Below are 22,783 nucleotides of genomic sequence, written 5' to 3'. Positions count from 1 at the left end.
TTAGTATGTTAACATTTTTATTGTGCTATGTATAACTTATGTAACCACAATCAGAATTCAAATGTAAAAGTTCTTTCCTTTTTTTCTTTAAGATGGTGTCTTGCTTTGTCACCCAGACTGGAGTGCAGTAGTGTGATCTCAGTCCACTGCAACCTCCACCTCCTGAGTTAAAGCAATCCTCCCATCTCAGCTTCCCGAGTAGCTGAGACTACAAGCATGTGCCACCATGCCCAGCTGTTTTTGTCTTTTTCTTTTAGTAGAGACTGGGTTCACCATGTTAGCCAGGCTGGTCTCAGACTCCTGACCTTAAGTGATCTGCCCGCCTCGGCCTCCCAAAGTGTTGGATTACAGGCGTGAGCCACCACGCCTGGCCAAATTTTTTCTTTTTAACTTACATATGTATTTCAAAAGGAATGGAAGAACTTGATCAAATAACGAGAAAATACCCAGCACAGTAATATCTACTAAGTTTAATTACTTTTTCTCAAACTGCCACCTCTTCCCTTTCTTAAAAAAACCTTATCAAACAACAAAAACCCTCTTCAGAAAAGCTAATGCAGCTATAAAGTAAAATGTTAAAAACGGATCCTTATTGATGTCCAGATTAAACATTTTAGTGGCCTGGTGCGGTGGCTCAAGCCTGTAATTCCAGGACTTTGGGAGGTGGAGGTGGGCGGATCACTTGAGGTCAGGAGTTCGAGAACAGCCTGGCCAACAGGTTGAAACCCCATTTCTACTAAAAATACAAAAAATAGCCGGGTGTGGTGACTTACGCCTGTAGTCCCAGCTACTCAGCAGGCTGAGGCAGGAGAATCGCTTGAACCCGGGAGGCAGAGGTTGCAGTGAGTTGAGATGGTGCCACTGCACTCCAGCCTGGGTGACAGAGCGAGACTCTGTCTAAACCCCCCCTCCTTTTTAGAGATAGGATATCCCTCTATTGCCCAAGCTGGACTGCAGTGGCGTGAGCATACCTCACTGTAATCTCAAACTCCGGGGTTCAAGCATCCTCCTGTCTCAGCCTTCCAAGTAGTTAGGACTACAGGCCTATGCCACCAGGTCCAGCTAACCTTTGGTGTGTGTGTTGGCATAGGAGGGTAGAGATGGGGTCTTGTTATGTTGCCCAGGCTGGTCTCAAACTCCTGGCCTCAAGTGATCCTCCCACCTTGGCCTCCCAAAATGCTGGGATTACAGGCATGAACCACCAAATCTGGCCACATGTTAGGTTTTAAATCTACAAGAATAAAATAGTTTTACCAATAAAAAACCTTTGTCATATAAAATTGTGTGATTGTATCTTTCTCCACTCCCACTGCTTCACTTGAGTAGCCTTTAAAAATTTTTGTGATTATATATTTTAAAAAACCGCTTTAGTATTTACTCATCTTTACTTAATGCTCTGTTAAAATTTGCCTTTAAGGGAATGACAGGGAGGGTGAGGGAAAATTTGCTTTTAAATTCTATTCATTTCACTGAATTCATTTTTATATTGTCTTTGAAACATACATTTAATAAACACTACTTGTAAAGAAAGCTACAAAATAAAATAAAAATAATTGTGTCAATCTTGAAGTAGCACTGTTTTATATTAGGTCATATAATTAGTTTCTGGCAGACCTGGTTTTTGCAGTTCATACATCATGGCATTTTAAAATTATAAAATAAAATGTCCATATGTTCTATTCTGCTTGAAAAAGTACCTGTTCCTAGTTTTATGATTAATCCTTGACATTCACGGAAAAGCAGTAAACTACCTATAATACTATTAGTCACATTTTACTGAAACATTTTTATCCATAAGCTTTTTTACTTTTTATTTCCTTTTTAAATTTTAAAAAATTTTTTGGTTTTGTGCATAAGCTTTTTAAAAGAAATATTATGAAACTTTTTACTAAAAGTACAATGTTAGGAGTAATCATAAATGGAGGCAAAGTCAGTTTGTACCTCAAAGAATTTCTTCAATGTCTTCTATTGCCAAAACAGCACTTTGATTTTGAACAAAATGCTTCAGAGGAAATGTGTGCTAGAATGAAAATCCAAGACATATTTTTAAAATCTCTACCAGATAAAACAGAAACAATTGCCTGGAAGGCAAACAAAACAAAGCAAAACCTTCAATCTTCAATTTGGCTTTTATTTTAAAATACACTTAGCATAGAAGTGTCACAGGACAGAAAATAATAAAACACAAAGAAATGGAACATTTTCAAATACTTTTTAAGCTAGACATAAAAATCAACAGGATAGCATTGGCCCAAATTATGGGAAACAGTCCCCAAAATTCAACTCATTAAACATACATTTTGAAAGTAAAGCTCTTTTCACATTTTCCAAAGTGCCGACATTTTCCTACATGCCTTGGTTTCCTTTTAACTAATAAGTGTAAATTTAGTTGCTTTACTTAAAATTATCAGCTTCAGTTTCGATAAAAATTACCATGCCCCTAAATTCTCAATCAGAATTATAAAAATATGAGCTCAAATAGTTATGGTGCCCAAAATAGAAACATCTGAAGTGATAGTTCTGGATAATCATATAGATATTGCACTAAAATCAGTAATTTCATACCTGGTATTCATTTATATGGAAAGTTAATCCTCTTCTTTATGAAAAACTTTCTATAAATACACTTAATGCTAACATAAGTACAACCACACTTCAAAATATAAAGGCACAGACAGAAAAAAGAATAGTTTAATACTATACACAAATGTTCCACTGTGAAAATAACAGAAAGTTGAAAAAATAATAGGATCTAAAATACTGATACTAATTTTAGGTTTTATAATTTACCTTAAGTAGCCAATAAATGGGTATTAAAAGTTAACAGTGCTAAATCCAATCCTTTCCAAATTATTTAGAAAAATGCTTTCTTTACATATGAAGTATGTGCATTGTCCCATCTATAAAGTTCAACTACGTTTCCATTCACTGGAAATACCTACCTGCAATATAAACAATCAAGACAATGTACAAAAAATATATCCTGTTCCTATAACTTACAATGCACAGAAAAATACCTACAAAAAGGGAAGTATTTATCCATTTAGCTTTATAATAAATTGGTGAGGAAGTTTAGCCCATTCCACATTTCTTTCCAAATAAAGGCTAAAGAGTTAAGGGCAATTTACTTTTATGCCTGTCGCCTTGACACACGTGTTTTAAAATATTTGCTTGATTATATGTAACTTAAGATAAAGTTAATGTCTTATTTTTACATCACAGTATACATAGCATTTCTTAATTTAGCAACAGAAAGGCACAATTAGCAAGCAATAAAATTCAGTACCTGAATTATTAAACTGACGTCCAGAATAGTTGCAAATAAAGTACATTCAAAACAGTATACAGAACTTTAAAAAAAAAGAATCCAAAAACTTATTTTTTCAAAAATTTGGTCCATTAAAAATGCCTCCCATGTTCAACATCATGGGTAACATGAAAGGTAATGGCAGTGTAAAAACAGGCAGTAAATCAATGTATAGTAGCATATGCATTCTGCTCTAGTAATTACGCAATTCAATTAGGAAACGGCTCCCACAGTAAATAAATGTTAAATATATCTGTTAATAACAACATACCTGTATTTAGTTCAAATACACAGGCACAACTGTTTGCATATTATTATCGATTTTATAATACACTCCCATAGTTTAAAAAAACACTTAGGTATATTATTTTATATATAATATATATCAGATATATAATTGCATATTATGTACCTTATATATATTATATATAAGTTGAATCCATAATACAAAATTCTCCAAACATTACATGAACATTCTAAATGGATACTTATCATTTTCTCAGTATTGAAATAGCTCAGCTCACCTAAATCAGTATCTGGATGTGCAATGATAAAATGCACTGACTCTTAAGAATTTACTTAAATAATTATTTAAGTTAAATTCCTGCAAAAGTCTAATTCTGACCTGGCTTTTACCTGGAATATATTTTTAGGTATCAGTAACTGATACCCTCCTTTCTTATCATAAACAATATTTCTCCATCAAGAGATACCAATAAAGAAAAATATGTAAGGAACAAAAAATGTGATGGAGAAACCAACCATTCCATAGGTAATATACCGATAAGGAAGTTCAACTTCCATGTGCTGTCTTGCTTTTCGAATATCATCACACGGTATATTGAAGATTTTGCAGGCTAAAGGAATGGTGATCTTTTTCATTACATCTCTGACTATTAGTACAAATACCATCCCTATGAGGATCCGCAATATGGCTTTTCCAAACAGAGTCATAGTAATAGGGGGCCCAGCTAAAGGTAATATATCTAGAGAAGGATCTAATACTAGACCCATGTTATAAGTAACATGAGATCCACATGCAATTCCAGCACCACTTCCTAGAATCTCAGCTGTGTCTCCTCGGGACGTGCTCCAGGTGTCAAGAGTGAAAGAAAAGATCCCCAAAGCTAAATGAAGCCCGATGATGATTAACGGAGCGTATTTGTGAGTTTGGTTGAAGTTGTCAATCAGGTCCACAAATGGATAGAAGACAGCTAAGATTAAAATGGTATATAGGAATCCAGCAATAATATCCTAGGAAAAGATAAAAGTATTGCTGTTTAGTATAATACTGAACATTTTTGGCATTTAAAAAATAATTTATATTTAACATTTCAAATGTTGAATATATATAAATTTTTTAAAGTTGTCAAATTCTCAAAGTAAACTTTATTAATGAACCATATAGGAGGCACCAAAAACTGTATTAATAGTAAAAAGATTTATATTTTAATAATTCTACCCTTTTATAAATTAACTACATATATAACATCCACAAATTTATATTCAAATTCTGAACAACAAACTATGCTAAAACTGTGTAGTTTTGATTTCTGGGGAAAAGTAAACTTACTATTCAAAGGAATGGTTTTCATTTTCATGTTTATATATGTAATTATCTCCATGACCACAGAGGATACACAGCCAAGGTAATTTTCTTTTCTCATTCATTCATTCATGGAACAAACATTTATCAGTACCAACCCCTATTTTAGGGGTTGAGGATACACTGCTTTAAAAAATGACAAGAATGTGGCTGGGCGCGGTAGCTCACGCCTGTAATCCCAACCCTTTGGAAGGCTGAGACGGGCGGATCACTTGAGGCCAGGAGTTCAAGACCAGCCTGGGTAACATAGTGAAACTCTGTCTCTACTAAAAATGCAAAAATTAGCCAGGTATGGTGGCTCCAGCCTGTGGTCCCAGCTACCTGGGGATGGAGGCATGAGAATCGCTTGAACCCAGAAGTGGAGGTTGCAGAGAGCCAAGATCATGCCATTGCACTCCAGCCTGAGTAACAGAGCAAGACTGTCGATAACCACATAAGAAAGCAGATAAATACTACAATTTCAGATTGTTATGAATCTTATGAAGAAACTAAAACAGGACAATAGAATAGTATGATGAAGGACTCGATTAGAGTACTGATTAAGTAAGCCTGTCTGAGGGTGGTGACACTTGAGTACAGATCTGATTCTAAAGGGAGCCTATATTTAGAGGCAGAAGAAATGTGTTCCAGGTAGAGGGAATATCAAGTGCAAAGGCTTTTGTAGGCTAGGTAAGAGAGTAGATTTCATTTCAAAAGTGATAGGAGCTGGGTGCAGGGGCTCATGCCTATAATCCCAACACTTTGTCGAAACTGCTTGAGCCCAGGAGTTGGAGACCAGGCTGGGCAACATAGTGAGACTTCGTCTCTTAACAATAAAAAGTGAGGCCGGGTGCAGTGGCTTACACCTGTAATCCCAGCACTTTGGGAAGCTGAGGCGGTGGACTACCTGAGGTCAAGAGTTCAAGACCAGCCTGGCCAACATGGTAAAACCCCGTCTCTACTAGAAATACAAAAGAAAATTAGCTGTGTGTGGTGGTGCACACCTATAATCCCAACTACTCGGGAGGCCGAGACAAGAGAATCGCTTGAACCCGGGAGGCGGAGGTTGTGGTGAGTCGAGATCGTGCCACTGCATTCCAGCCTGGACAAGAGCGAAACTCCATCTTGAAAATACATAAATAAATACATAACTACATACATATAAAAATTAGCTCAGCATGGTGGCACGCATTTGTAATCCCAGCTACTTGGGAGGCTGAGACAGGAGAATTGCCTGAACCCGGGAGGTGGAGGTTGCAGGGAGCCGAGATGGTGCCACTGCACTCCAGCCTGGGTGACAGAGCGAGACAATGTCTCAAAAAAACAAAACAAAACAAAACAAAAATTAAAAAAAAGAATTGACAACTGTAACTTGATGATGGATTGAATGTGAAAAAGAGCAAGAAAGAGGAATCAAAGATGGTTCCTAGTTTTAGGCAGGAGCAACTGTGTAGATTTGATAGATGGTTTACTTGAGGAAACAAAGCTATTAAATAACTTTCTGAATCATTCCTGACAACATACAAAAATGTTCCCTATTTCTACCTGATAACAAAACAAAACCCTATGATCTACTCTCTATTACTGAAAAACTTATCAATGCTTATATTCACTGTCTCTACTTCCTTGCCTCCGATTTTTCTCTAAACTCACCACTACACTGAAACCACTTTTCTCATGGATACTAGTGGTCTTCAAAAAAAAATGGTCATTTTTTTTTCTTTTTTTTTCAGACACAGTCTCGCTCTGTTGCCCAGGCTGGAGTACAGTGGCGCGATCTCAGCTCACTGCAACCTCCGCCTCCCGGGTTCACGCCCTTCTCCTGCCTCAGCCTCCAGAGTAGCTGGGACTACAGGTGCCCGCCTCCATGCCCGGCTGTTTTTATTGTATTTTTAGTGGAGACGGGGTTTCACCGTGTTAGCCAGGATGGTCTCGATCTCCTGACCTTGTGATCCGCCCGCCTCGGCCTCCCAAAGTGCTGGGATTACAGGCCTGAGCCACTGCGCCCAGCCAGGTCATTAAGGTCCTTTTTTTTTTTTTTTTTTTCCGCTCTGTTGCCCAGGCTGGAGCGCAGTGGCGTGATCTAGGCTCACTGCAAGCTCCGCCTCCCGGGTTCACGCCTTTCTCCTGCCTCAGCCTCCCCAGTAGCTGGGACTACAGGCGCCCGCCACCACACCTGGCTAATTTTTTGTATTTTTAGTAGAGACAGGGTTTCACCGTGTTAGCCAGGATGGTCTTGATCTCCTAATGTCGTGATCTGCCCGCCTCAGCCTCCCAAAGTGCTGGGATTACAGGTGTGAGCCACTGCGCCCGCCCACGGCCAGGTCATTTCTGGGTCATTTCTGTACAATATTCAATAAAGGTAAGCAACAGACTAGTTGCTTAATGTTTTTGTCTTAAAATGTTTTATTACATAGGATTTAATACATAGCAAAATACACATAGAATGTATATGAAACTATAAAATTCCTATCTATGAAATCACTTCCCAACAAAAGAACTATAATATTACAAGTATTGTCAAATCTACTGTGCTGTTTCTCAACCTATCACTCTGCATTCCTCCCTGGAGGCAATTTGCAAGCATGAATTTTGGCTTAATAAATACCTGGGATTTTTTGTTTATTTTGTTTTGTTTTGTGTTTGTAGATACCAGGTTTCACCAGGTTGCCAAGACAGGTCTTGAACTCCTGGGCTCAAGTGATCCACCTACCTTGGCCTCCCAAAGAGCTAGGATTACAGGTATGAGCCACTGGGCCCAGCCATAAATATCTATTTTTTAAAATAGTTTTACCACATATCTTCAAGCAAAATAGTATCTAGTTTGGTCTGGTACGGTGGCTCATGCCTGTAATCCCAGCACTTTGGGAGGCCAAGGTGGGAGGATCACCTGAGGTCAGGAGTTTGGACCAGCCTGGCCAACATAGTGAAACCCCATCTCTATTAAAAATACAAAATTAGCCGGGTGTGGCGGCACGTGCCTGTAATCCCAGCTGCTCTGGAAGCTGAGGCAGGAGAATCGCTTAGAACCCGCGAGGTGGAGTCTGCAGTGAGCTGAAATTACACCACCGCACTCCAGCCTGGGCGACAGAGCAAGATTCTGTCTCAAAAAAAAAAAAAAAAAAAAAAAATTATCTAGTTTTGCTTCTTTCTGAGCTTTGCTAAAATGTTATAGCAGTCTATTTTGATCTGCTTTTTACACTTAAGAGTCATTCATTATATTATATGTAGCTATTGGTCATTCACTTTCACAATCATGTAATATTTTGCTGCATGATTATACAATTTATCGGTTTTCCCACTTATGGTCATTTAAGTTGTTTTCAGGTTTTAGATTAGTTAATTGATTACGGTTGAACTTGAATGCTTCTGTTTTTTGTTTTGTTTTGTTTTGTTTTTTGAGACAGGGTCTGTCGCCCAGGCTGGACTGCAGTGACACAGTCTTAGCTCACTGCAACCTCCACCTCAAGTTGTCCTCCTCACTTCAGCCTCCTGAGTAACTGGGACTACAAGCATGCATCACCATGCCCTGCTAGGCTAATTTTTGTATTTTTTGTAGACAAGGTTTTGCCATGTTGCCCAGGCTGGTTTCCAACTCCTGAGCTCAAGCAATCCACCTGCCTTGGCCTCCCACAGTGTTGGGATTACAGGTGTGAGCCAGTGTGCCCAGCTGGGCTATTCCTTTTCTATGCAATAAAAACTGTGTCATGAAATGACAGGGTCCGCAGTTACAGTGCTTGAAGCCATTGTTCAAAAAGATATATAACTCCAAATCAGAATACTTTGGAATATAAGAATAGCTGGAGAGGGCTGGGTGCAGTGGCTCATGCCTGTAATCCCAGCACTTTGGGAGGCCGAGGCAGGCGGATCACCTGAGGTCAGGAGTTCAAGACTAGCCTGACCAACGTGGAGAAACTCTGTCTCTACTAAAAATACAAAAATTAGCTGGGCGTAGTGGTGCATGCCTGTAATCCCAGCTACTCAGGAGGCTGAGGCAGGAGAATCACTTGAACCTGGGAGGCGGAGGTTGCGGTGAGCCAAGATTGTGCCATTGCACTCCAGCCTGGGCAACAAGAGTGACACTCTGACTCACACACACACACACACACACACACACACACACAAAAAGAATAGCTGGAGAAGAAGATACAGATAATTATGAAAGAGAATACAGTTGAACATTCAACTATAAAATGTTGGGGAAATAGATTATGTTTTTTGTTCAACCTCAAATATTTTTTGGATGGACGAATGAACAAATCCTTCACATGAATTTGTTTAATCTAGCAGAATCTACCAAATTACTTGCAAATGAATATCTTTCCTCTTTTTAAATGATGTATTACATTACAGATATAAGAAAATATTTTATTTATTTATTTATTTATTTATTTGAGACTGAGTCTCACTCTGTCCCTCAGACTGGAGTGCAGTGGCAGCATCTCAGCTCACTGCAACCTCTACCTCCCAGCTTCAAGCAATTCTCCTGTTTCAGCCTCCCAAGTAGCTGGGATTGTAGGTGTACGCCACCAACCACACTAAGCTAATTTTTGTATTTTTAGTAGAGAGGGGGTTTCACCACGTTGGCCAGGCTGGTCTCGAACTCCTGACCTCACGTAATCTGACCACCTTGACCTCCCAAAGTGCTGGGGTTACAGGTGTGAGCCACTGTGTCCAGCCATGAAAAACATTTTAAAAAATTTATTTAGATATAAAACACGTTTTGGCTGATAGTCTCCTCTTCTACAATAGTAAGTAAAGTTACTTAAAATTAAAATTGTGTTCTCTTTATTTAAATAAATGATTCCTTTTATAACAGGTCAAGGAAAGATATTACACAATCAATTAACAAAATGTTTATGCTTAATCTTAGCCAAAAGGCTGAGAGGTGATCAATTAACAAAATGTTTAAGAAAGTATCGACTAAAGCAATAAATATCATGTGTGCATTCCAACTCTTAGAAGGACATATAAAGCATTTCATAACTGAATTTTGCCTATCATTAAGTTTCATTTAATGCTAGACCCCAAAATGCATTTATAGACTATTTCTTTTTGTCTTAGAATTATCTTTCCTACCTATATTTCAGGCAAACTATTATATATTCTTTGAGATTCTCCTCAGGCATCTACCTTCTCCATAAACTTTCTTTTCCTACCATGTAATAAGAAATTTTCTCTTCTTTGATTCCACTGCATCCTCCACATACCTGCCATGACAGTTTTCCATTCTTTGCTTGTCTGTTTCTTCAGGAGACCAAAAGTTCATAACCCTTGCTGTATATTAAAATCAAGTGGAGAACTTGAAAAAAATACTGATGCCTGGGACAATATTCAGAGATTACGATTGAACTGAAGTGGGGGTGGGGCATCAGTATTTCTAAAAAATCTCCCCGGTGATTCTAATATACACCCCTGGTTGAAAACAACTGCATTACGTTGTTTTATTACATATTGCATATTTAGATTGTGACTACTCAAAGGCAAAGACTTTGCCTTATTTATACCTACATTTTCAGTGCATGAAAAATAAGTAAGCAGGAAATAAATGTTTGGTTAGTTAAATTAAGACAGTTAAGGTAATTCTTTAAAAATAAAAAACAAAAAGAGGAAGAAAAAAAAGAAGAAAGGAAGAAAGAAAAAGATAGTTAAGGTATTCTTTAGACTCATCACATTGACTACGTAATCCTGCCTGACAAGAGCTCTATAAGAGAAGCAGATGATATATAATTTATTGAACCAGGCCTAAGGCATTTTTGGAGAATAACAACCTTCTGTACTAAAAACACTGCTTCAATACTTTACAATTATTGTCACATTTAATCATAACAATCAACATGAAACAGCTTGCCTTTTAAGAGTGCCATTTTGCTCTTGTCCCCAGGACAGGTATTAAAAGCACCTTTTTCCCTTTCAAAAGTGTGCAAATGTGATGGAAATTTATGGTTACCTTAATCAACCAGTTTTTAAATAATCAAAACTGGAGTAAGGTCACATACCTGCTTATTTAACCTCTTACACTGAAGGTACTTAACACAGTTGTTACAAAAATTAACATTTTGAGAATCAGAAATTAAATATTGGGAGTGAAGAGAAACTAAATGTTCTTTTTTTTTTTTTTTTTTTTTTTTTTTGATACAGGTCTTGCTGTGCCATTCAGCCTGTAGTGTAGTGGCATGATCATAGCTCACTATAGCCTCAACCCCCTGGGCTCAATTGATCCTCCCACCTCAGCTTCCCAAGTAGCTGGGATTACAGGTGCAAGTCACCACACTTGGCTAATATTTTGCAGTTTTTTGTATAGACAGGCTTTCCCCATGTTGCCCAGGCTGGTCTTGAACTCCTGGGCTCAAGTGATCCACCCCGCTCAGCTTCCCAAAGCTGGAATTTGGGCATTACCCACCATACCCAGCCTCGACATTTTTTTTTTGAACAGGATGTCTTCCGACAAAACTCACTGATACATACTAAAAATTACCAAAGAATTCTGATCAACTGGATTTTATTTCAGTTACTCAAAGATTCCACAAGTGACTCAAACTCTGACCACGCATTTGGATATGGAGATCTCAAATGATGTGACTGTCAAATCTCTATTCATCATATTTCTTTTTTTGAGAGAGGATCTCACTCTATGGCCATGGCCTAGATTGGAGGGGAGATCATGGCTCACCACAGCCTCGACTTCCTGGGCTCAAATGATCCTCCCACCTCCCAAGTAGCTGGGACCACAGGCGCACACCACCACACCTGGCTAACTTTTTGTATTATTATTATTTTTTTTTATAAAGACGGGGTTTTGCCATGTTGCCCAGGCTGATCCAGATATCCTGGGCTCAAGTGATCCACCTGCCTCGGCCTTCCAAAGTGTTGGGATTACAGGCATGAGCCACTGCACCTGGCCAATTCTTCATATTCCAGAGCACAAATTGCCAAAATAATTTAATCTTATGAGGTTATATTCCCTTTCTTTGCTATCTTACCCTTACTTGTCTACCTTGTAATTAAAGATACAAGTCTTAGGAAATACCCATAGGATTTTGGCTACAAAAATAAAAGCTGTTGCTTTATTTTTTATCTTAAATTTCATGAGTGATTTAAAATTTCATGTTATATGCTAAAGTGAAAATATTCTAAAATTTGTACTTTTCACATAGAATTTATATCAAGTCAGATGTTTTAGACAAATGACAATTGATGAGTTATTTATATAAAGTCATACATATTTACTCTAAGGTTAAGTGAAAGGAAGGGTTAACAGTTCTAAAGTTAGCTTTTTATTAATTATTTTTATTTTTAGATAGAATCTTGCTCTGTTGCCCAGGCTGGAGCACAGTGGCAAAATCACAGCTTACTGCAGCCTCAACCTTCCTGGCTCAAGCAATCCTCCCACCTTGACTTCACGAGTAGCTGGGACTACTCCTCCCGCTTTGGCCTTGCAAATTGTTGGGATTATAGGTGTGGGCTGCTGTGCCCAGCCAGGTATTTTTTTAAATTATGTATTTTTCATAATATAGATATAAGCATATGTTCAATCCTGTAAAACGTTTCTCTTATAGTACCTTAAAAAATGAAAAAATTGGCCAGGCACAGTGGCTCATGCCTATAATCCCAGCAAACTGAGAGGTCAGGGCAAGTGGATCGCTTGAGCTCAGGAGTTTGAAAGCCGCCTGGGCAATATGGCCAAACCCTGTCTCTTCCAAAAAGAAAAAATACAAAAATCAGCAGGGCATGGTGGTCCAGCTACTTGGGAGGCTGAGGTGGGAGGATCGCTTGAGCCCAGGAGGCAAAGCTTGCAGTGAGCAGAGATTATGCCACTGCACTCCAGCCTGGTTAACAGAAGAAGACCCTGTCTCAGAAAAAAAGAAAAAAAAAGGGAAAAAATTCATTAAATATCTTTAAATGGTTATGTTTGATCCCTTTAACATTAAGAATTCTTTAAAATAATAACTTCTCATGTATCAACTGACATAAAAAATCCAATATTTGCTGTCCTCTACTTTTTGTGTATAGCTCCACGAGTATTAAACTTAAGATTGTTCCACACCTTGTCTGACCAGGAAAAAAAACAAAACAAAACTTAGATTGCTACGAAACTATACAAATCTGCTTCCTTTTCTGTTCGAGTTTTAAATTGTTTATATTTCCCTAGATAGGGTATATTGAACTTCTATCCAATAGAATCAGAAAAAGAAACGTTCAAATTTACGACATAATCATGTTGGCTATCAATCATATCAATATAATGGATAACATTAAAATACATAACTAAGTGGTTTTAAGTATTACAGCACAAAGTATGCAATAAAGAACAATTAATGTTAAAGGTAACAAAGAGCTCAAAGTAGCAAATTTTCTAAAAGGAAATTTAGCAAGTAATTTTAGCTATTTATCATTATAAATAACTCTTATACCCTAAAAGTTGTTAATTACAGATCTAAAAGGAATACTCCAGGTTATCATCAATTTATGGTAGACAATATGGTATTTAAATGTATTAAATACCATACATTTAATGAAGATTCATTACATATTAAATTTGAATTTTTTTTTCATTTCTAGTGATCAAACCTAGAGAGGCTAGTGATTTGCTGAGACTGAAATTCAGGTCTCCTATCTCATAATGGCTTTTTTGTTTTTATTTTAACTATAATGTATTTCGGGTGTCCTGGTTCCAGTTTAAACATGATAGTGATGACAATGGAGTTTCTGACAACAAAAAGTATTGTTATAATGCATTGCTTTTTATTATAAAAGCTATGATTAGGGATGACTTTTGAAGTATCTATCTTCTTTCTTTAAAATACACATTTAATACATGCTCACTACAGAAAAAGTAAAAATTATAGATAAACAATAACAAGCAGTTTTTAACCTAACAATAACCATTGTTAAAACTCTTAGTGTTAGGCTGAACATAGTGGCTCACATCTGTAATCCCAGCACCTTGAGAGGTTGAGGTGGAAAGATCACTTGAGACCAGGAGTTTAGTACCAGCCTGGGCAGCATAGCTAGACCCTATCTCTACAAAAAATTTAAAAATTAGCTGGTGCATATTTGTAGTCCTAGACACCCAGGAGGCTAAGGTGGGAGGATCGCTTGAGTCCAGGAGTTTGAGATTGCAGTGAGCTATGTTCGCACCATCACACTCCAGCCTGGGTAACAGAGATGTCTGTTTTAGAGACAGACCTTGTCTCTAAAAAAGCAAGCAAACAAAAAAGAACAGATGTTGTCCATCCTGGATATTTGACTAACCCAACTAAACATTTCATTTTTAAAAAAGAACAGTATCAGCCAGGCATGGTGGCTCACACCTGTAATCCCAGCACTTTGGGAGGCTGAGGCAGGCGGATCACTTGAGGTCAGGAGTTCGAGACCAGCCTGGCCAACATGGTGAAACCCCGTTTCTACTAAAAATACAAAAATTAGCAGGGCACGGTGGCGTGCACCTGTAATCTCAGCTACTTGGAAGAATCTCTTGAACTCAAGAGATGGAAGGTGCAGTGAGCTGAGATCACACCTCTGCACTTCAGCCTGGGTGACAGAGCAAGATGCCATTTCAAAAACAAACAAACAAAACCAGTATCTTTGAGATTATATACTCAATGTAATCACATAGATTCTTGTTCTTCCTTATATGATGACAAAGAGTCAAGGGATATTATCTAATATCTTTTTCTCCAAGAAATACAGGAAATCACTTTTTATCACTAAAGATGCATAACCATTTGGTAGTTTCTTTAGAAGTAGTGATGCTAGCTTTAGGGGTGGAACAGAATAACTCTAACAAGACACAGAAGATAGAAAACATTTTCTTGCAACAAGTATTTGATTTTATATAAAAACATGATACTTAATCTGATTATAAAATTAGGTGAGATCAGTAAGAAAGAATTGTATGTAAATTCACAATTCATATTAAATACAAATAATTACAAAAAGTCCAACACAAATAATTTGTTTATTAAAATAGTGTTTAGAGCTGGGTGCAGTGGCTTACATCTATAATCCCAGCACTTTGGGAGGCTGAGGCGGGCGGATCACTTGAGGTCAGGAGTTCGAGACCAGCCTGGCCAACATGGTGAAACCCCATCTCTACTAAAAATACAAAAATTAGCCAGGTGTGGTGGTACATGCCTGTAATCCCAGCTACTCAGGAGGTTGAGGCACAAGAATTGCTTGAACCTGGGAGACAGCTGCAGTGAGCCGAGATTGCGTCACTGCCCTCCAGCCTGGGCGACAGAGCAAGACTCTGCTTCTAAAAGAAAAAAAAGTGTTTGGTAGGGACTCAAAAGGAGGGAGAGCGGGAGGAAAGGGCTGAAAAACTTCCTGTTGGGTACTATGTTCACCATCTGGGTCATAGGATCAATAGAAGCCCAAATCTTGGCACCACACAATATACCTTTGCAAACAAATCTGCTTATGTACCCCTTGAATCTAAAATTAAAATTTAAAAAACCTAGAAACAATGACCAACCCAAAAATTACAGCACACCCTGCGTCCCAACAAAATAAAATAGTGTTTGAGACTTCTGGAAATTTATCTGTGAAGGAGCAGGTGCTGGAAACAAGAAATCTGAGAAATAGAAACCAACATTTCTATAGCTATGAAATAAGCAAATGAAATAATATGACAAAAAAATTCTAAAAATCTTAAGTTGTTACAGACAAGAAAAAAACTGATATGACCCATTAGAAACTAGAATTCCATTAATTCCTCCACCTCTTTTTCTGATCCTTTATCTCCATGATAATACATAATTCATTCATAGATGCCTCATGAGACACCATGTTGGATGCTAAAGGTAGAGTTAAAACACACAGTTGCTGTTTTCAAGGAATTTGGAGTCTAGTATACTTGACAGATAAGGAAAAAAGCAATTGCAATTTAGGATAAGTGGGGAAGGGTCACCTCACAAGTCTTGAGAAAGAGAAGATGGGGAAGGTAATAAGGCTTTGAGGGGTTAAGAACATCTATAGTGAGTCTTGAAGAATGAATGGGATAGTTAAGGTAAAGAAAGTGAAAAGGACATTCCAAGTAGATGTTATAGCATTTGTAAAATTATGGAGGTAAGAAACCCTCTGCATTGGAGGAAACCTAATAATTCAGTATGGAATGATATTTGTGTTTTGGAAAGTCTATTAAACAGACTGAATACTGGTGGAGCAGTGTCACACTGGAAGCTGGCTACTAATTAAGACGCTATCACAGTAATCTGGTCAGATATGTTGCAGGCCAGAGCTAAGGGGGTGTCAGTAGGGATAGAGAGGAAGAAAAGTGAATGGGTGTGGCTGCAAATAGTACAGGGTCCCTGTGCTGCTGCTTTGGGAACCGAATTGCATTCTCAAAACACAATGTCCACTGTGAGTCCTAACATACTGATGGGAAAGAAAAGCAGAGTTTAATATGTAAATACAAATGGCACCCGGAAAGTTTAAGTTCACATAGTTTCTAGTCACTGCTTCTTCAACAATACTTAGGAGCTCTCCTTGGTTTCTGTAGTCACATTGCTGGTTTTGACTCAGAGATAGGAGAGACACAGAAAAGACTGCGAAGGAAAATAAAAGTGAGACTGGAAGGAGGAAGAAATTTTATTTTGATTATTATACTTGGCTATTGTGATTGCTGGAAACTGTTTCTATGAAATATGTAACTACTACATTAATACTTCATAAACCATCATGTTGATATTTTCACAAAACAAAGTCAGAAGACTTACAATATTTTCTCATTTAGGCTCCAGGTAAGTTTGCAAATGATTAAAAATTATAAAATTGACTGTCAATGTCATAAAAAATAAAGTATTAAGAAGACAACATTTTCCTTACCAGAATGGAGTGCATTCCCATGTAAATTCTACTTAGGCAAACTAGAGAACACCAGCAGGGAATAAGAATCAGTCCATATATAAGAGGATACTAAAGGGGAAAAAAAGGAAAATCAGTTAAACAAATTTAAGTTAGATATAAACAAATAAAAGACAAATCAAATCACTATTCTGTAAACTCCACTAAAACAAGAAATTTGTGTTTTTACTCCCCATTATATTCCCAGCACCTAACCCTGAGTATGGCACATAGCAGACATTCAAGAAATACTTTTGCACAGATGAATGAAATCTCATGTGTCTACATTCTTTATTGTGGGAACTGGCTCATTTCTGCTTCTACAATGAAGATTCAATCACTGGCATGGTATAGGAGGAGGAGGACAGGTAAGAGACATACTTTCAATATGGCTGCCAAAATGAAAGGGCCTCTGGAATAGTACCTGAATCTGGTCCATGTAAATGTCTTCAGTTGTCTGGGGAGGAGGATTGGCATTATATCCCTCTCACTTCATCAGTGACTGCTATCTGCAATTTATATTGCTATTCCCCTACCTTGTATTCAGTATTCAACATTTTGTACTTAGCTTTTCACTTTCGCCCATCGACTAAAATTTCAAATAGTCCCCTTACTGAGAAAAATTTTTGTGGAATACTAGGAACAGAAATCATAAAAGGGAAAAAGCATAAACAGAAAGTGTAGACAATTCTTGGTATCAATGGCACTAGTGGAAGAGTTGGCTGTGAAATGTCCTGAGATTGGAGGGAAAGAGGAAAGGATGGATGGGCATGGTGGTAAGTTTGTAAAGGGAAGAAGGGAGGGCACATTTGGGGCCGTTTATGCCTGATGACTTCAAATTTCTCAATGAAACTGAAGCCAAGGTGGTTAGGGAAGTTGGGTTGAAATAAAGGAGCAAAGGAGTTAAGTAAGCTTGTAACAAGAGTAGAAAATATTTAGTACACAATTGTTGTTTGGTGGTTTGTTTTTTTTTTTTGTTTTTTAGAGAGACAGGGTCTATGTTGCCCAGGTTGGAGTACTAAGGCTATCCCCAGGTGTGATAATAGCGTACTACCACCTTCAACTCCTGGACCTAAGTGATCCTCCTGCCTTGGCCTCCTGAGTAGCTGGAACTACAGGCAGAGTTGTGTTGTTGTTGTTGTTGTTGTTGTTGTTTACATATCTACTACATTTAACGTGGTCCCTCACTTTCTCCTTGAAACTCTAAATATCCTTGATAGTCATAGCTTCATACTCTCCTGGTTCCCCTTTCACCATTTTTTTGTTGCATTTCCCACACAAGAGCGTATCTTCCTCTTTTTGTTCTTTAAACATTAGTATAAAGAAGGATTCTGTCCTTAGTAGTTACTGACAGTCTTACCTTTTTCTTTCTTCTTCTTCTTTTTTTTTTTTTTGAGACAGGGTCTTACTCTGTCACCAAGGTTGATGTTCAGCAGCACAATCATGGCTCACTGCAGCCTCAACCTCCCAGGCTTAAGCAATCCTCCTGCCTCAGGCTCCCAAGCAGCTAGGACTACAGATGGGATCTCAAACTCCTGAGTTCAAGCGATCCACACACCTTGGCCTCGCAAAATGCTGAGATTACAGGCGCAGAGAGCCAATGCACCTGGCCCCCTTTCTTATTTTTTAACTATTACTAGGCATGCTGAAGACCTACCCATTTCCCTGGGTTTAAGAAGCATATATCCAACTCTGCACATTATCTCCACCTTGAGGTCCCTATGGCGGTAAACCCATTTACACCTCAAACCAAACTCATGTCCTATCACCCACACTTGTTCCTCCTCTGATATTCCCTATTTCATTTGGAAACACCAAAAACCATGTAATCCAAATGAGAAACATGAATTATCCCAAATTCTTTCCTTAGCCATTGCATTCAACCAATAATCAAGTTTTGCTAATTTTACATTCTAAATATTCCTTAGGAGAATAATTATATTCTTTTCTGGGAGCGTAAGTTTTTACTCTTGCTAGAGGAGGCACTAAATAATAAACACAAAAGTATGCAAATGATATGATATGTAAATATGTATAAGTGACTTACGCCACTGTCAATCTTCCTTTGAACTTTCTCTTTCCTATAGATGTGACCCTGGGAAACCACAGGTTGAGATGCATCACAAGATGGGCAAGCTTCCATCAGCCTAGGTCCTTGTGGGTCAAAGTGGACAAAGCTGTTTGCCAACTCATAATGGATTTGTAACACAAGAACCTTTTTTTTTTTTTTTTTTCCGAGACAGGGTCTCGCTCTGTTGCCCAGGCTGGAGTGCAGTGGTGTGATCTTGGCTCACTGCAACCTCCACCTCTCAGACTCAAGCGACCCTCCTACCTCAGCCTACAGAGTAGCTGGGACTAGAGGTGTGCCACCACATCCAGCTAATTTTTTTTTTTTTAATATTTTGCAGAGACAGGGTCTCACCATGTTGCCCATGAGTGGTCTTAAATTCCCGGGCTCAAGCGATTCACCCGCCTTGGCCTCCCACAATGCTGAGATGAGAGGCATGAGCCACCACTCCTGGCCAAGATACAAGATTTTGTTGTGTTAAGTCATTGCAATTTGGGGATTAAGTCATTGCCACAGTATAAACAAGCCTATCTTAATTAAAACAGAAATAAAAATAGGGTCGAGTTTCAGAGTGTAAATGGGACAGGTTACAGTATTAAATAGAAGATAGTCAGCATAGGCTTTATTGAGAAGTTGAGACTGAGGCAAGACGGAATGGAGGTGACATGAGTATACTTGCCAAGCAGATTATCTGTGGGAATAGCATATACTAGGCAGGGGAATCAGTGAACAAAGTATCTGATCACCAAGTATGACTGGCAAGGAGGCTAGCTAGCTGTGGCCATAGTAGAGAGAGCAAGTAGAAGAGGTTAGGGAGGTAATGCATGGCCAGAACAAGTAGAGCCTGGGAGGCCATCATAAGAAATCTGGCTTCTACTGTTAATCAAATGGGGAGCCACTGCAGGGTTTTGAGTAAAGCTGCTACGTAGAGATTAAATTTTAAGAGAGCAAGCTGAAAACAGGGAGACCAGTTAGGAGGCTGTTGGTATAATCTGGGTGAGAGGGAACAGTGGTGTCTGTCTCTACAGCAGGGACTTGAACCTTTAAAGTCTTTAAAAATCTTTAAAGTCTAATTTTTAAAAGGCTGTTGACAGAAAAAAAAAAAAAAAAGAAGAAGAAAAAAAATCAACTTAAAAAAAAATCTTTCTACGCTTCCTTCTCTTTTTTAACTTGGACCCTATAAGGAAGTAAAAATGTACAAAATTACTGATAAGAGTTCTTCATACACAACTGACTGAAGAAAAAATCACCTATAGAGTCTCAGAAGCTAGAGCTGAAGGTAGGGAGGGGAAAGGTAGAGCTTTTCAACAGGAGCAATGAAACCAAGTATGACTTAATCCACATTTATTCAATTTTACTATGTCCAAGGAGTTTAAAAAGGAGAGTTGGAATGTTCTCAAGCCAGATGCAGAGGCTAAAGAAGCTGAGGCTTTCTTTTCCTCTGCTCCATGGCACCTTCAGATTTCACTGGGATGAGGTGATTAAAGAAAACAAAATAAGTCATTTTTATTGACTGACTTTTTTTGGTCATTAGTCTCTACCTTTATGATAGGTTCTCTAGATTTTTTTATGGAAAAAAAATTTTGGGGCCAAGCACGGTGGCTCATGCCTATAATCTCAGCAGCACTTTGGGAGGTCGAGGCAGGCGGATCACTTGAGATCAGGAGTTCGAGACCAGCCTGGCCAACAGGGTGAAACCTCGTCTCTACTAAAAATACAAAAATTATCCAGGTGTAGTGGCACGCACCTGTAGTCCAAGCTACTTGGGAGGCTGAGGCATGAGAATCGCTTGAACCTGGGAGGTGGAGGTTACAGTGAGCCGAGATCACGCCACTGCACTCCAGTCTGGGTGATGACGTGAGACTATGTCTTTAAAAAAAAAAAAATTAAATAAATTTAAAAAAAAAACAAAACATTTTGGGGAACACTTGAATCTAGTTTTGACATGACGACTTTCATATTTACTCCCCATTGAATAACAGAATTCTGAACTTTTAAGTGTCAAAGAATTTCATCAGTAAGCAGACAAAAAAGATTACAGATCTTAATGACTAAAGGAAATAATAAATTAGATAGTGATTTTTTTTTTTTTTACTGTGCCTAATTTATAAATTAAACTTTACCACAGATACATATGTACAGGAAAAAAAAGTATATATAGGGTTGAGTACTATCCACAGTTTCAGGCACCTCCTGGGGGTCGTGGAACATATCTTCTGCTGATGAGGGGGCCTACTACATCCCTATTCACAGATGAAGTGATCCTAAAGACAGAAAATCCAAATAATCCATAAAGAAAACAAATTAGAATTAATAAATGAATTCAGCAAAGTTGCAGGGTATAAGATCAACACTCACAAATCAGCTGTGTTTCTATACACCAGCAATTAAAAAATCCTAAAATGAAAGTAAGAAAAATAATTCCACTTTCAGTAGCATCCTAAAGAATACAATACCTATACCTAGGAATAAATTTAACTAAGGAAGTGAAAGGTTTGTCCACTGAAAACTATAAAAGTGTGAAAATTAAGAAGACCTAATAGTGAGCCAGTGCAGTGGCTCACACCTATAATCCCAGCACTTTGGGAGGCTGAGGCGGGCAGATCACAAGGTCAAGAGATCGAAACCTGGCCGAGGCAGCAGTGAAGGCTCCAAGCTTGTAATCCCAACCCAGCACTTTGGGAGGCCGAGGCAGGCCGGATCAAGTCAGAAGTCAAGATCATCCTGGCTATGCAGTGAAACTGTCTCTACTAAAAATACAAAAAACTAGCCCGGAGGCTGAGGTGGTGGTATAGTCCCAGCTACGTGGGAGGCTGGGAGGCAGGAGAATGGGCGTAAACCCGGGAGAGGCAGAGGTTGCAGTGAGCTGAGATCCGGCCACTGCACTCCAGCCTGGGCTGACAGAAGCTGAGACTCCGTCTCCAAAAAAAAAAGAGATCGAAACCATCCCTGTAGCCAGCCTGGGTGGAAACCCGTCTCTACTAAAACACAAAATTAGCTGGCTGGGCATGGTGGGCGTGTGCCTATAATCCCAGCTACTCCAGGAAAAAGGAAAACGAGGCAGGAGAACTGCTTGAACCCGGAAGGCGGAGACTGCAGTGAGCTGAGAGTGCACCCCTGCACTCCAGCCTGGCAACAGAGCGAGAGAGAGACTGTCTCAAAATAAAAGAAAAGGACCTAATTAATGAAAAGACATCTCATGTTTATGGATTAGAAGACATAATACATTAAAACTTAATATGTTAAGATAGCACTATTATCTAAAGTGATCTATAGTCAATGTAATCCCTATTGAAGTTTTTTTTTTTTTTTTTTTTGGTTGGGGGTGGGGAGTGGAGTCTTGCTTTATCACCCAGGCTGGAGTATAATCTAGCAGTGGTTCAATCATAGTTCACCATAGCCTCCAACTCCTGGACTCATGCGATCCTCCTGCTGCAGCCTCCCATGTAGCTGGGACTACAGGTGTGCACCACCATACCCTGCTAATTTTTTAATGTTTTATAGAGATGGGGGTCTCATTATGTTGCCTGGGCTCAACTCCTGGGCTCAAACTCCTGGGCTCAAGTGATCCTCCCATTTTAGCCTCCCAAAGCACTGGAATTACAGGCCTAAGCCACCATGCCCAGCCCTTCTGTCAAAGTTCTAATTGCATTTTTGCAGATACTGAAAAGCTGATCCTCAAATTTATATGGAATTGCAAAACGTCCTGAAGAGCCAAAACAATACTAAAAAAGAACAACAACGTGGAAGGACTCATATTTTCTGATTTCAAAATTTACTACAGTATTCAAGACAGTGTGGTACTGACATAAGGTCAGACATACAGACCAGTGAAATAGAATTGTGGGCCCCAAGCTAAACCCATATACCTATGGTTAACTGATTTTTCAATAAGAATGTCAAGACCATTAAATAGGTAAAGAAGACCGGGAGCGGTGGCTCAAGCCTGTAATCCCAGCACTTTGGGAGGCCGAGA

At 38.7% G+C, this 22,783-nt stretch overlaps 1 protein-coding gene across 1 annotated transcript in view; it reads right to left on the bottom strand.

Moving 5' to 3' along the window:
* Window positions 1-2,113: 2,113 nt before the first annotated feature.
* SGPP1 (sphingosine-1-phosphate phosphatase 1) overlaps window positions 2,114-22,783 on the bottom strand; it is a 46,987-nt gene continuing 26,317 nt past the window's right edge. The window contains exons 2-3 of the mRNA XM_009211718.4: window positions 16,722-16,811; window positions 2,114-4,561 (exon numbers count right to left, since the gene is read on the bottom strand). Of these exons, the coding sequence (XP_009209982.1) occupies window positions 4,010-4,561; window positions 16,722-16,811 (642 nt within the window). The 3' untranslated portion in view covers window positions 2,114-4,009. The remainder of the gene's footprint in view (window positions 4,562-16,721; window positions 16,812-22,783) is intronic.

Source organism: Papio anubis, chromosome 7, assembly GCF_008728515.1.
Source record: "Papio anubis isolate 15944 chromosome 7, Panubis1.0, whole genome shotgun sequence".
NCBI lineage: Eukaryota > Metazoa > Chordata > Mammalia > Primates > Cercopithecidae > Papio > Papio anubis.
Note: the sequence above shows the minus strand (reverse complement) of the source record. Positions and strands in the feature narration are given on the sequence as shown.